A 16459-nucleotide genomic window follows, 5' to 3' on the forward strand; every position below is an offset into this window, starting at 1 on the left:
GTTCATGAAAGGCAAGCCATTTGATTACATCTAAGCTGGTTCACAAAGGAATTAGAAAGTATAAAATAGACTCAGACAAAGCTTAACTGAAATGAGATACTCATATATGTTTAATCTTCATGTTTGGTGGTACCATAGGGTCTTCTTGGGTCTACTTTGTTCCAACTTTGTACTAGACTGTACCCCATTAGAAATAAGGTATAGGTGATGTAGTGTGGAGGGTCTGGATTTCTGAGAACTTGCTGGCATCTTGGTATTTAAAGAGCTGAAGAGACTGGAGAACACTAAAGAGCAGAAATGAGAAGACTAATAGAAAATTAAAAAGAGGTGAAATGAAAGATTTGCTTATTATACTACTAAGCTGGAACAGTTTCAATTTGGCTTTCAACCATTAAGTACAAAAGCAATTAAAATAATTTAAATAATGTAATTAATTAAAATAACTAATTAAAATAATATCTACATAGAAATCAAAACTATCATATAGGACAAAGCAAGGGCATGCACTACAGAAAGTTTACTCTTCATTTGAATAACTCAGTTAGATCTGTTGCTGATTCCAAAACACAATCATGAAAGTAATATATATAATCTCTCAGCACTGATTCTTTTGAGTAACTCGAAAGTCCCCTGATTTATGCAAACAGGCTACTGCTCCACATAAATGACAAAATGAACAGATAGTCACATCTTCTATTGAGTGTTGTGGATATGCTTCTTCTGAGACAGCAGCTATAAACTAAGTCCTCTCAGACATTCTAAGACTAGGAAAGACAAACAAAGCAACAGAGGTGCTCTTAAACAGCAGAACTCAGGGACAGTGTTGCTGGTGTGATTTGAAAACAACTGCAATGTTTGGCAAAAAATAAAAATAGACTGCAACTCCTTTGGGGGAGGGTGGGGTTTTCTTGAGAGAAGTGGGAGGTTCTTTTCTTTAGGAAAAGAATCTGAAAGCTTTTGGAGATGCTTAATGATAAACCAGACTTGCTTAAAAACCAGTCGTCCCTCTGTTCTAATCTATCCTTCTGCTCTGTCCCCATCTCCAGGCAATGTTTGGGTTACTTCTCTACCCTTAAGTAGATTCTACACTGAAAAGAGGTGGAGAATGTATGTGTTGCCACTTTTCAAGACATTGCCAAACATAAAAGTAAAAAGTAATGAATTAAACTGTGAAGATGAAAGTGCTGCATTGTCTTTCCTTTTATTTTTTTCTTCCCACATTAGCTACCTGCCAAAACTACTGAACATTGAAGAAAACATGTTATTATTATTATCCACACAATTAAAAGTCTTGATAGAAAAGTGACCTACAAATACAATTATTTTGTCATTGTCACAAATTGGTGTATTAACTGGTCGCTACATTTGCAAAGTGCCCCCATAAATGGAAACAGAATGTGTCTCTGTTAGATTAACAAAAGTCCTGTTTCTCATGTAAAGTTTCTTTCTGCTGCTGTCACAGAAACATTCTGAGAGAGTTTTGGCAGATGGCATTACAATTCAAATAAAGAAAAATAAGCTTCTGCATTCATACATATTTCCTTGTCATTCAAATGCCAAGGGATTTTTAACATACTGTTTAAAGTATGGAGTGACTCAATTTGAGTGTCCTCATAAATGTAACTAATGCATAATGATGAATAAGTTATGACAAGAACTTTCAGAAAGCAGTTATATGCAACTAAAGCATATTCTTTTCTATTGTGCAACAAAGAAAAAGTAATAAAATATGAGCATTTTAAAGTTGTCAGCCTAGACAAGACAATGAAGCCAACGAGGAAAAAAAAAAACAGATTCTAGTGGCACTGTACTGGTATAATTCAAGAACTGATGCCTTTGCTTTTCCAGCGTTAACCTGAATTTTCCACATTGCACAGAAATCTCTCATCAATTGTACTGATTTATCTATTTCATGAAATATTAGTTAAATAACTAACATATCTGGGTTACGCCCACCCAGCTACTGTTCAGAGTTGTGAAAACGCTTTATTTAAAAGCATGGTAGTCATGGAAACAGATCATGTAGGAAGTACCTTGCAGAGCATTCTTCAGACTGCTTGCATGCAACTTCATTGGCTATTTGGAAATAAAATAATGAAATGTAAGATGTCTTGTATTCAGTCAGAGAATTGGTTTATTTAATCTCTATCCGTGGCCAGTATGTGATACTTGGGAGGCTGTTGTGGCTCATCACAAATGAATAATACACCTTTACAGTCTGAACAGGAAAACTTGCTATCAGTGAACCTCTGCTAGATTATTAGTTTAATCTAAGCACACAAGATAGTTCTCAGCTGTGCTTTTCCATTATTTCTGTAGATGCTACATTTTTCCATTTCTTTTTACATGTCTAGCCATTTTCCCTTCAGACCTCTCATATCAAATCAGGTAATAAACACTTAACATAAAACCAAGGAAGAGAAACAAAAAACACTCTATATGCCTCATTTCTAAACTTTGAGTTGAGAATTTCAAGTCCCAGTGAAACAATGAAGTCGTGAATCACACATTTTCAAAGTTGACTGAAAATTTAATTCTCTCTATTTTAAAAAATTCTCCAGGAACAAGGTAAAATTACCTATTTTACTAAGAAAGAAGGTCAGGGGAGCTGAGGAAAAGGGGTTGCCCTCTATGTGAAGGAGCAGTTTGGAGATACTGAGCTTTCTTACAAGAACTGTCTGGTAGACAGCCTATGGGTCAGAATCAGAGGAGGGTCTAGTAAAGGTGACATCACTGTTGTATGTCATCACAGACACAGACTAATATGACCTCCAAGTGAGGAACACAATCAAGCCTTTTTTAAACAATTTGGGAAGAGGCTTCTGATCACAGATTCCATTTTACTTGATTGGAAATTTAACCTGACCTCCACTGGATGGGCAACAGGGCAGTAGGCAAACATGCAACAAGGATTCTGGAGGTTCTTAGGAATAACTTCTTGACACAGGTACCAGATGGGTCATGAGGGTTGGTGCATGCCTGGAACTAATGGGACTAATGGGAGATGTGGCAATCAAGGGCAGCCTTGGCTGTAGTGACCATGAAGAGAACTTCAAGGTGCTGTAGCAGAGGAGCTCAGGAAACTCTCAGATGTTAGACCCTAGTGAGATGCCTCTGAATAAATAAAGAAGCGAGTGCTCTGTAAACACGTTTCTGCATACCTGAAGGAGAAGGTGGTCACTGGGAAGAGCCAGAGTGAATTTAGCCAGCGCAAATTGTGCCCAGCTAATTTGACTGCCGTGATACAGAGCTCGTGAATGAGGCAAAAGTGATTGGTGTCCTCTACCTTGAATTCAGCAAGATTTTTCTCTGTTTTCCACAGTATTTGCGTATCCCAGGTAAGGTGTTGCAATCTGAATGGATCTAGAGCTACACAGGTAAATAACTTTGAATTACAGGACTCAGAGAGTAGTGATTAATGGGTTGTACTATACTAAATTTTAGTGGCAGAGGAGTACTACTGGGGTTTATAATGGAGGTTGTCATGTTTGACATCTTTTCGTGTAACCTAAAGGAGGCAGCAAAATCAAGTTTGCTGGTGACTAGTTCAGAGGGATTCAAGTGGTTCAGTTCAGTTTGATAAATGGGAGCAAGTTCAGCTGAGGTCCACCGAGATGGTCAGGGGTTAGGGGACCCACCCTGTGAGGAGAGGCAGAGGGTCATCCTGCTTCTCTCTTAGTAAATTTCAGCATTAAAAATAACATAAAATCTGTAATTTGGGTTTCTTACAGAATAAAGGGCTTTTTGCTTTCTTGTACTGGAACATAGGAGGTCTGCAGCAAGCTTCAGTTTGTTGAAGTTTATCTATGAACTGAAGATGTTAGTAACAGAATATCCAGCTTTCTGTGAGGTCTAGCCTGTGCTATTAGAAGCTATATATTTCTGTGGGTCTTTTTAGGTCAGTAGCCAAATTGAAGGTTTTAGGTTATATAATAACAGTAGATTCAGTAACTCCATAAAATAAGTAAATTAAACATTTAACAGCAAAGGATATAATATAAATAAATGAGGAGGCTGAAAAGCAAATAGAAGAAAGCCTTAACTTCATAAGATCAGGAAGTTGTTTGGCAGAAAACACTGGTTTGTAATAAGTCTGAATTGATACAGTCAGTAGTGAAGTACAAGTGCTGAAAGATTTGAACATCCAAAAGATCAAAAAGAATGTTTATTTTTATCCTGTTTTCTTCAAAGCCCAAAGAATATTGCATAAAGAGGCTGTGTTAATAAAATCAGTTGAAGATAGAGTAGATCCAATCAGCTGAACATCAGAAATTTATAATGAGATGCAAAGATGATGCACTTGGGGCTCATTTTCTGTTGGTGAAAATCAGTGCACTTGTGACAGTCACTTTTATAAGCGCATCTGAACCTTGAACCAGCTGGAGATGGCATTGAACTCGTCTGCATGTGTGAGAGCAACCACCAAGGCATGTGCTGTGCTTCTCTGACAGGTTTGCATTCTGCACAAAGATTAGCACCAAAATGACTTTACTGCTGTCAGTGCCCACATTTGCTAGCTCTGAGGCTAAGGGCTTCAGTGACTCCATTTAGATTGACCCTTTGTAGTATTGAAAATGAGATAATGAACATACCAATGAGAAAATGATTCCTAGCTATTCTTGTTTAATTATTCCATGGAGGCTTGGATGCATTTATATCCACTCTCTTAGGCAAGAACTGGTAGCTAAAATATGGATTTTTCCATGTTCATGGTAGTATTGAATTCTTCAGCAGAAGTCACATCAGTGGCAACTTTGAGATCAGCCCAACATGGGCTTCCCACAGGCTGCAGCTTTTCAAGCACTGCTCCAGTGTAGGGCTGTTTCACAGTGCCCACCCTACAGGCACTGCTCCAGTACTGCCCCACTGCAGTGACTGTTGTAGGTCAGTAATTCAGTTATTTTTTCACTGTATTAATGCAAATCTTAGTAGATCTACAAGTCTACACATCAGAAGGATCTGCTAACATTAAAAATATCTGCACTGTTGGCAATATTTCATGTGGTAACAATCCTGGGAGAAAACATTTTTGAAATGAGAGTAATATTTAGTAGTCCACATTCTGCATAATTAAGGAGGTATCATGTCACAATGCACTGCACAGAAGGAAGAAGATGCATTTATCAGATGTGAATGTTACATAGTCATTTGTTTCCATTGTGCAAGAATAAATTATGCATAATGTCATTTTATTCATGAGAACAAATTGCACATGAATGGTTTGTGATTACAGACAGTACATAAACAGTGATGACATTGTGAAACTTGCTGGTATGAGAATGACAGTTGGAGAACACACATTTAATTGTGATTGAGCTGATGTGGCTTGGCTTGGAGTTTGTACACTTTACTAAACCTTCCAGGTGATTCCTGGTAGGAAGACTGAATTTGTTTCTGCTATGGAGGTGAGGTTATCCATCCTGCCTTTGTTGCTGTTCTCACTGAGACACTGAACAATTGTAACTAACTTTTTCCTAATGTATTTCTCTCATGGCTTTTGAACTTTGTGCTGGCATTGAGAAACCCATGACAGTGATTGCATTTTTCAGCTTAAGGCAGCAACACTTGAAACATGGCTGGGTGGAGGAGCCTGTTGATACAGTGCTGAAGCAAAAAAAAAACTTACTGTAGCATGTAAATGGTTTTTGTTGCTGGTTTGTTGGTTTTTGGAGTTCTCCTATGTTATAAAGTGCTGTGTCCTACCAGAATTCACATCACTATGTGGATATTAGGTTAAATACCAACTTTCAGTGAGAAATTTCTCTTCTGCTTTCTTATAGCAGCCTATTACAGAAGTATTTAGGAGCAGCAGCCCAATTTATAGAACCACCCCCAAGATCATCTAGCCCCACAGCCCACTTACCACCAATATTTCCTCACTAAACCATGACCCTTAGTACAGCATCTCTATGTTTCTTGAATGTCTCCAGGGATGGTGACTTTACCACCTCCCATGGCAGCCTGTTCCAGTGCCTGACCACTCAGAGAAAAAATGTTTCTTGTCATCCAACCTGAATCTCCTCAGGTGCAACCTGAGACCATTCCCTCTCATCCTATCACTGTTGTGCGGGAGCAGAGATAACCCCCACCTCATCACTGCTTCCTTTCAGGCAGTTGTAGAGAACCATGAGGTCTCCCCTGAGCCTTCTCTTTTCCAGGCTAAACAATCTCAGTTCCCTCATCTGCTCCTCATAAGATTTATTTTCTGTATCTGTTTTGCATATCAGCTTGGCAATGTAGACAGGTGCTAACGGGAACATTCAAACCAGGGATCTCCAGCCCTCTGCTCCTGCAGCACTACACAGCACAGCACAGCACACACTGAGAAGCACCCGCTCCCTGGTAAGCACTGCATTCTGCCATAGGGTATGGCAGGCTGCATGTTTCTATGTAAGCCAAGCGATGAGGACCGCTGGTTTACACTTGCAGATCAATGTTTGCAAAGACTTTATCTCTTAAGGAAACTGGAAGAGTGTGTAAATGCAGTGGGCCAGGGAGTGGCACTCTGTTTTTTAACTTTTAACCCAAATCATTTGTTACTTTTGGTAGGAGGTAACTTACTTGAAAGGGGGGGGGGGGGGGGGGAGGGAATGAATTTGAAATCAGGAGAAAAAGTAGAGAAGAGAGAGAAAAATGAAATAAAGCAAACACAGGCTGTTGAATGGAAAGATGTGGCATTTTTCTGAAAAATATCATATTTAGGTTAGGGGGCTCCTCACCTGCTCATGGGTGTTAACAAGGCAGGGCAGATGACCCAACCTGTTCCACATCCTTTTTGACAACATTCACAACAACGGTGTTTTTTTATCTCTCTCAAACTACGCTCCCTTTTTACTATATAAATATTTTGATTACACCTGATTCCAGAAATACACTCTTATCTTTCTTTCCAGGCTGTCTGCAGGGTAGTGACACAATGCTGGCTGTTGGTCTGAAACCTTCAAAGGTTTTTATGATTCTGTAACATAGTTAGTAATGCATTAACTTTAGGAAAATTGATCTCTGGGTTTGTTAGTTTGTTTTTTTCATCTTGGCACATCGAGATCTGAAATGTATTCTTTCCTCTATCCACAGAGAAGATTAAGTGGCACCATCAAAAATCATTCTGAAACACAACAGCTTTCAGAAGGCAGAATAAGAGCATCTGGACCATTAACATAAGCAGGCTGTGATGAAAAGGCACTGCCACTGATTATTAAAATGACCTGCTTCAATTTACATTAGTCTTTCCTTTATTTTCTTCCTTCTTATTTTCCTTCCTTCTTTCTGTCTTTCTCTGAAGATACAAGGGCCTTTGTTAATACTGGGCATCTAACTTTCAGAGGTACTGCTCCTTCTGCATTTAAAAGCCTACCCAGATGCATACCGAGGAAAGTATCTGAGTGTCAGCTCTGCCTTTTTGATCTTTTTTTGGATGACTGCTGCAGCACCAGCTAGATGCTTCTTCTCTCGTGAGGGATATGAAATGCAAAAATCTGGAGCATATATACATTCTATACAGATTATCTGGCGTCTTTCCATCCACTTGTAGTATCAGCACTGCCAAATTCTGTGCAACCTTTTACTGATTTTTAAATAGTGATTTTACGAATGCTCATGAAGAGGGCCTCAAATGGATGGTATGAGGAAATATGTGGGAATATAATACCAAATACAAAATAAAGTGTAGATTAAGGTTTTTCCTCACTTTACAGAGAAATTGTGCTGGAATCAATAAAATTGAAAGACTTAAAGACTTGAATGACAGAACTGTTATGCCCATGAAAATGAAGGCTTCCTACATAACATAGTAACCATGAAACTGTTGGTTGCAGGAATTATAGGTGAATGCTTTGTGCTAGAGCTATCAAATGAATATCAAAGAGATCTGAAATCTACTGCTTCCTCCCACTTCAAATCATAATGGCCAACAGTAATCTCCTTCACGAGTGTTTTATAACAGTTCTCTTTTATTAATGTTTACTGATCACTCTCATCCTTAATGATCATCATTAGGCACAGTGAACTGGAAAAGAGAAACTGCAGTGCCCTCACCCTCAATTTGGCAAGCGCTTTGCTTCCTATCTGATGAGTCAATAAAGTATTCTTGTGCCGAAATTTTATTTCAACAGTGAAAAATGGAATAGATGCCACTATTTAATGTCATGAAAAATAACCATAGTGCTCCTGAAAGCAAGTGTAACAAAAGATTCCTTCAACAGAAGCCCTGTAGTAAACTACACTCCGCTAACCCTATCTGCTATATTTCAGGAGGGGGCTTGGACTTTGTATTCTAGCTATTTTTACTGGTCAACACAGAATTTTAATGAAATAGATCTCTACAGGCTGCATCTCCAGTGGAAAATAAAATTAAAGCATAGCCTTACATGGAGTTAATATCTGTCATATACACCAAGGTATTCTTTTATTTCCTTTTTTCTGAACCCAGGAGTATTTTATGATGTTAGATAATCAGTGGTTTAACCCATGCATTTAAAAGTGGGTTCTCCACAATATCTCCAATTCATTAATTTTTTACAGACTTTTACACTAGAAAATGGGACTTAACATTCGCATTCTCAACAGATCTTTCAGTCTGTACCCTGTTATGATGTTATGCATCATTACTTTAGGGAAAAATAGACCAACATGTTAACAGTAAATCCTCAAATTATTTTGGATTTTCATAAATATGTAAAATAAAACATATCATCTGAGTCTGTTTATTTACAGAAATATTATACCTACTTTTAAATTTTCACAGAATAGCTAAGTTTGTTGTGGGTTTTTTTTTGTTATGTAGCTGAAAAAGGCTGCACATTGTAACTCACATTGTAAAAGAGATGTATGCACACATTTCTGTGTGTGTGTGTCAGTGTGCACGTTTGTGCATTTCTGAGTATGCATGGAATTTATAAATGTCTACTGCACTTTACTTTTAATGTGAATTTTAGGTGGACAGATATGAAAGCAGCATGGAATTGATTAGATGAAAAAAAGTGAGCAATATTACATTCTAGTAAAATATGCTTGTAGTACTTAAACTAATATTTTATTCTACGTCATAGGAGTAAGTGAAATCACCATTTTTTCACAGCAAATTATGAAGAGGACTACACTAGGAATTAAATTTACCATAGGAACAGTACAAGACTCGTACATCAGCATCCATGTGTTTGAATGTTGTCTGTGAATTACATCCCAAGATCCATCCCAAGATATATAGAACTGTGGGAACCAGCACAGGGACAGTTTCCTACAGATTTTACTGAAGTTCTTGGCTGATCTGGATCCAATATCTGCCTGGCTTCTCTGCCTACTGGGTCCAGGATACTGGCCCTGCTATCTCGGCATTTTCAAGATCATTACATTAATATATTTAATAATTTTTAGTACCTGAATGTTTTAGGTGTCTTCTCTATTTCAAGTGTTAAGGCTGGCAGATGTTAAAATACTTTATTTTGGTTTGTGCTTCCATGTAGTTCTGTGTACTATGATGATTCTGATATGTAACTAAGCTTTGCATTACTTTGAAGACCGTGGAATTGCCATCATAGTGAAACAAATAGAACAAACCACTCATACTTAAGTGACAGGAGTCAAACTCTTTTCCTTTCTTCTAGACCAACATATCTAGGGTTCATAGCAAGGAAAAAGAAAAAATGTGTTCAAAAAGTGGAGTGCTTGTGTGTCTCTATATGAGTGTTTGTGTATCTATTTGGAAGGAAAGAAAAAAAAAATCCCTCACTTCCTCTTGCAGTGATGTCATACAAGATATGCTACTGTTGTTGGCTGGCACAGCTGTTGGAACAGTAAAGTAGTTCAACTAAAATGTGTTTTTCTCAAGACTGAGATCTTTGTTTGCATGCCAGTTTTCTAGTTACTGCTACTTGTGGTCACCCTGGTGTGTGTTCAGTGTTTGGCATTTGCTTTGGTGATTTTATCTGACCTCACTATCCAGTTATTTCCCTCAACATCCAGCAAAGATCTGCTATTTCACTATCTGAAATCATAGCATTCTGTATTTCATTTACTGAGAGAGATAAATCTTTGTTTTTCAGAGCTTCCATATGGCTGGGAGAAAATTGATGATCCCATTTATGGCACTTATTATGTTGAGTAAGTTCCCAAGTTCAATATTAAGTTGCTGGTAATATGTCATAATATAATGCTAGTGTCCTCTGCAGTGCTTAGCTGACAAGACATGGGTGAAATTACCAAATCTGGATACAAATGGGTACAAACATTGAATGTTAAACTGAAGGTATACCAGGAATTCTCAGTCATCGGTACAGTTAATGCAACCAAATATATTCAGTGTGTCTCAAATCAGTGACTCAGTCATTCAGTCTTTCTGTTTCTCGAGGGTCTGATTTCATAGTAATATTCCAGTTGGAATCTGTAAAATAATGTATTAATTAAATAAATGTTGTACTTTCTCTGTAAGATTTGGACATCCAGTGAGGTGCAGATCTTATTAGTCAATGAAGCAAAGCATAATCATTTTAGCTCAGTTAAGACTGCTTTCCTTTTCACAAATTCAATCTTCACACTCTGCATATAAAATTTTAGGTATGTTATGTTTTATTTCATAACACAGTCCTAGCATTCATTTTTCTATTTTTATTTTAGTTGTGGAACATGAAAATCCTGTGTGAAAAGGGGAATAGAAAGATTTTGTTAGAGAAAGCCTGTTCCAGGTAGTTACTTCATAAAATAGGTAAATCAGAGAGATTATTTTCTATTCTATCTAGCTTAGCAGAGTCAATCAGATTTATGTAAGGTGAATGTAGATTCAACCTGTGATACCTTCTCAGAGAGGTCAGTTTTTATTCTTCTCTCCTACCAATGCCTGCTCAAAGTACGTAGGTCACTACAAAAGTAATGCCTCTATTTATTTCTGTGGAAACTACAACAGACACAGAGAGCACAATAATACTATTTGATAGAGCAAATTCTCAGCTACAAAACACACTTTTTCAATGTAGTCATCACCATTACCTCTACATTTTCACCAGCAATGAACAAGAGCCAACATGCCACAGTTATGCAAATCTGTATGGCCATCTGGAATGTTGCTTGTCTTTCACATCCCTTTTGCCAGTGCTGAAATGCACCACCCACCCCTCACTGTGCTCACATCCACTGGTTGGTCTCCATAAATGTTCAGCAAATGTCAGCAAATGACAGTAGGTGCCATTTCTCCCACACAGAGGAATTCAGCTACACACCTTTGCTTCATTTGCACTTCCATGTCAGACATCATTCTGTCAGACTGCCCCCCTGCTGCTGTCTGTCTCACAGCAACAAAATGCAATAGAATATTGGCAGGAAGGTTTAAACTGTACTGACATACCACCAGCATCCATCTACCCACCAAAATAATAAAACAGGAGTCATTACTTTTGGAGCAGCCCTTGTATACAGCAAGGGAAGGAGAACGCCACTCCCTGTCTCTGTGCAGGCAGAATTTTTACAGACTATTTGTATTGAGAAAAGGTCTATCCATTACTTTTTTAATTATTATTATTGAAGAAGGGTGTCTTCACAGAGGATAGTACCTGACCTAAAAATTCAGCTTCCGATCCTGACGCAAAGCAGTACATTTATTCTAGTCATTTCAGACAGAATAGAGAATGTTCATTTGCGTGTCACATCATTCCCTCGGTCTCTTGAATTCATACCAATGCTTTGATAACAGGATCACTCTGGACGTATGCTAGTACTGCACATTTCCCAGACCATAGAATATGCAGCTGTTAACATGCATAGGGTGGCACTGTATAGGGGGAATCATAAAAAGATCAGGTTTCAGAAGGGGTAGAAGATGTGTCTGAGAGATTTGCCTTTCTTCATTGCTGTAACAGCAGCTTTGCTAGCCCCCATGCAAAGCAAACAAACAAATGGAAATTGTGTCTGGCCACTGCCACACTGAGTCCTTCTGTCCCATTCTCTAAATGCAGTAGCATCTGCTCTGCTGCTTTTTTGTCCCTGGCTGAATCCCTGCCCTCAGGTGCAAGAGCAGCAACCCCATCTCCTTTGCTGCTTGCCCAAGCCAGCGTAGTCATTCTTCTCTATCTAAAGGTAAGTCCTTAAGTAATACCATCAAATTGTGCCTGAGATCTTTTATGAACCCAGAGAAGTTAGTGGTTGATGTTTATGTATCTTTGTACTTAACCTCCCCTGAAGATTTCTGCACATACATTTATAAGCTGCTTAGTTTATTCCACCTTGGTGGTTTTTACTGTATTTTGGTGAGTAAAAGTTGTTGTGCAACTTCTATGTGTTAATGTCTTACTGAGCCGTCCTTTGCTGTTAGTGCAGCCCAAGGCACTTTGGTACTGGTGAGGCTCATACTTCCCTTGCATAAGGAGCAAGTATTCATCCCCATTTCATGTCCATCCACAGGTGAAAGCAAATGGGATCCTGGGCTCCATCAGGAGAGGGGTGATCAGCAGGGATAGGGAGGTGATTGTCCCTCTCTACTCGGCTCTTGTGGGGCCCCATCTGTTGTACTGTGTCCAGGTGTGGAGCCCTCAGTACAAAAAAGACATGGAGATTTTGGAAAGGATCCAGAGGAGGGACAGGAAGATGATCAGGGGGCTGGAGCACCTCGCCTATGAGGACAGGCTAAGGGAGTTGGGCTTGTTCAGCCTGGAGAAGAGAAGGTTGCGAGGTGACCTCATTGCAGCCTTTCAGTACCTGAAGGGAACTTACTCCCAGGAGGGGAGTAAACTCTTCGAAAGGGCTGACAATAGCAGGACTAGGGGAAATGGATCCAAGTTGAAGGAGGGAAGATTTAGGTTGGATGCTAGGGGGAAGATCTTTACTAGGAGAGTGGTTAGGCCCTGGAACAGGCTGCCCAGGGAGGCTGTGGATGCCCCGTCCTTGGAGGTGTTCAAGGCCAGGTTGGACGGGGCCCTGGGCAACCTGATCTAGTAAAGGTGTATGTTTGGTGGCCCTGCCAGGCAGGGGGGTTGGAACTACATGATCCTTGAGGTCCCTTCCAACCCGGGTCATTCTGTGATTCTGTGATTCTGTGAACAAACACAAGATACTCAATCCAGATGTTATCATGCAATTACATATTTCAAGGCCGTTACTGCCAGGTTTCTTCATCCTACTGCAGATAAGATTTGTGGAAAGATATATAAAACCTACTGTAGGCTCAGAAGATTTAAGAAGTAGAATAAATGTTCACAGGATGGCATTAAACCTGCAGCCATGCTAAGTTCATAAGGCATTTTATAGTCAGTGAAGCACAGATGTACTTTAATTTGCTGTCTGAGCTCAATAAGTTTGAAACAAAAATTGCTTCCCATTTTTCATTCTAAAAAATAGGAGTTATGCCTTTTTTATTATCAGTATTCAGTGGATTAGTTCATTTTTAACTAGATACAATTAGTTATCATTAAACTGTCTTAATTATGTCACAAGAGTGGGGTAAATCATGGAAAGCTGTGTTATGAACTTTCTCACATTTAAGTCCAGTTCAAGATTATATGCAGGCCTTTAAAACTGTCAGTGAAGAAAGGGCTCATATTCCATTCACTGACACATCTGTATCGCGTGGGAAGACTGTAAGGAAGGACAATGGAGCAGAGAGATTCAGGTTCACTTTATGTGAATCAGCCATGCTCAGCTCCAGAAACTGAGACCAAGAGAAAATGTGAAAAACAAGCAAGCAAAAAAACAAAAACAAAGAGAATAAAAAGGTCATGCTGGCAAAGTTAACTAAGATTTATTGCACTATATTTGCAAATTCTGTTAAAAAATCAGGTCCCCAGTATAACTTCATCACATAAATCATGCATAAATGTAAGTTCAAGACATTATTAAAATTTTAATTTGGCTTGTTATGAAGATCCCGACTTCATTTGTAAGGTGTAGACATTTCACATGAATGAGAATTGTTTGGTATACCTGGGTTAACTTTCATGCAATTCTCTCCTAATTTATAAACTAAGTGCTAGCAGCACTTATCTAAAGAAGGCTATGGAGAGAATGTGGTTGTTAGAGTGCACTGGGTCTTTCTTTCAGCATTCTAATTGACAAAAGATTATTTCCCCCTTTAAGGATGATTAACCACAACACAGAGTTCAATTTCCTGAGGCAGCCTCTGTAATAGAACAGCTAAACTGACCACACAGGTATTTATTCTGGAAAAATGTATCTCCTTAACTTACAGTTTCTGACAATGTTCTGTTATTACTCAAGAAGGAAACCTTTCCAGAGGTGTTTGCTTTTTTGGTTTTTTTTGTTTTGTTTTTTGGTTTTGGTTGTCATAAAATATTATTAAAACTTGTCAGCATCCCGATCCTCAGAACTGCTTTGGTGGGTTTTAATCAGCAACCACTAATAAACAACTGTCCATTAAAGTAGCTAAGGAGAAGAATAGGCTAAAATCCTTCTGCTGATGCACGTGCTTTTAGGAAATCTGGTGTTGACCATACTCCTCGTGACACAAAATTCACTATTTCAACTTCGCAGCTAAAAGCAGCCCAAACTCAAATCCTACAGCTTGCATACTGTGGTCTAACAGTGGCACTGATTGTCCCTTCTTCTGTGCAGGGAGTTGATTGGGGTTTCTGGAGCCAGAAAGTGAGCAAAATGCAGCCTGATTCTTCTCTGGAATTCTTTTATCTGGAATTTTATCTCTGGAATTGGATTTTTATCTTTGGATGAGGCTTTTACATTTAATATTCATAGTATAAAGTATAGTTAAATCAGGACCCAAAAAATAGTTATGAGAGGGGGAAGGGGGAGAAAAAAAAAACTCTACATAATTTGATGAAAAGTCTCATCCCACAGGTGTGATTAGATGTATTCCTCTAGGTAGGCAGTCCCATCTTCCTTCTTGACCCCAGTTAGAGAATAGCAGAGATGGGATTTTAGGTTGGAAGAGTACTAGATAAAATTTTCAAGTCAAGAGAGAAACGAACACTGAATTAGGTGATGAGGGCAATGAGCAATACAACAAAAAACCAAAGCACTTATTTGTAACCATCTCTAAAACTCAAACTTAGACCGTCTTATTAAGGCCTAGTTCAGTAATACCTATTCTGTATGCAGCTGAAGTACCTAAATGAAAGGCTAGAATGTCCTTTCTTTCAAGGAAAGTACTTAGCTTAATAACTTCATTCTCAGCTAAACTCATCAGTAACAATTTTTCTGATTTAGCTGTGGAGATGTAGAGCACTTAAACTTGCACAATAGGGAGGTGCTTCTTGTCTCATCAGTCTAGGAGCACAGATCCAGGTTAACTGATAAAAAGGACTGATTTTCAGTATAATTTTGTTGTTGTTGTTTGTTTGTTTGGGGTTTTTATTTTTGTTTCTTATAGGACCCAAAATGTAATACAGCTATATGAATTTGAAGGAATTTTCACATTGTGTTTTTGTGATGGCACTCTGCTATAAAACAGTCAAAATAGGGAAATAAAGTGGAGTTAAGAATTACTGAGATTCCATCAACACCCTGAGGTGACTCAAGTATCTCTGTTAGTCTTCCTGTCTGATACATTAGAACAAAAAGGTCATCTTCATGATAGCTATTACAGAAAACACTTCTGTCTAAATGTTCTAAACCACAACTCCAGCTCCTACTCGAAACTGCTGAGAGGCAGCTGATAAGAAATTCTAGCTGTCATGGCAGTATCACAGGAGCTGATTTTCCATGAGCCATGGACATATCCTGTAGTAAGTAAAATCCCTCTTTTTTAATCACATGACCACATGTAAGTTTTGACTGGGGGCACTGGACTATGATCAGCTGTTGCAGCAAAGCTCTAAGCATATCATTCCTAAAGGCAGATGTATAATCTGTTTTAGAATATTCATTATCTCTGCATTATATGGGACAAAAGTTACAGGAACCCCTTGTCCTCTGGAAGGGCAGCTGAGGAATGAGATAGGATATTTTAGAGCCTCCAAAATAGTGTTTGATCCCTTTGTTTGGGCAACTAACTCAACATCCTGTGTAGAAAACTTAGTTTTCAATCTTGTCAAATGCTATCATAAAGCAAGGTAGACTTTTATCCCATATCTGCTATTGGAAGCTGTTTCATAATTGCACATTTCTGCTTGAAAGAAGCCCAAAGTTTTCATGACTGAAATCCCAACATTTTTAATATATACTACTATCTACTTCCAAATGTATTCATAAAATGCAACTATACATCAGCATTCATTTTACTTGAATAAAAAAAGCAAAACGCCTTTGGTGTTCTGTCACAGAACACTCTCTCTTTCATTGGTCTTCCTGTAAAAACCTTTGTTGTGGATTTGTTTTATTTGATCCTGAGAGATCAGAACTTTATCTACTATTTCACATGATGTTTCACAACTTCCTTTTGAGTGGCAAAAATGGTATCTCCTTTACAGTACTGGAATACATCACATGCTGGTTGTAACTTTACCATTTTCATGCTCATATCAGTATTTCACAATTATCCTATTTAATCCTATTTAATGCATGTGAG

At 38.4% G+C, this 16459-nt stretch overlaps 1 protein-coding gene across 10 annotated transcripts in view; it reads left to right on the forward strand.

Annotated features, from left to right (window-relative positions):
- Window positions 1-16459, forward strand: part of MAGI2 (membrane associated guanylate kinase, WW and PDZ domain containing 2) — a 675337-nt gene that overhangs the window by 511565 nt on the left and 147313 nt on the right. For all 10 annotated transcript variants that reach the window (XM_032442310.1, XM_032442308.1, XM_032442312.1 and 7 more), the window contains one exon: window positions 10041-10098. In XM_032442310.1, coding sequence (XP_032298201.1) covers window positions 10041-10098 — 58 coding nt within the window. The remainder of the gene's footprint in view (window positions 1-10040; window positions 10099-16459) is intronic.

This window comes from Coturnix japonica, chromosome 1 (assembly GCF_001577835.2).
Source record: "Coturnix japonica isolate 7356 chromosome 1, Coturnix japonica 2.1, whole genome shotgun sequence".
Taxonomy (NCBI): Eukaryota; Metazoa; Chordata; class Aves; order Galliformes; family Phasianidae; genus Coturnix; species Coturnix japonica.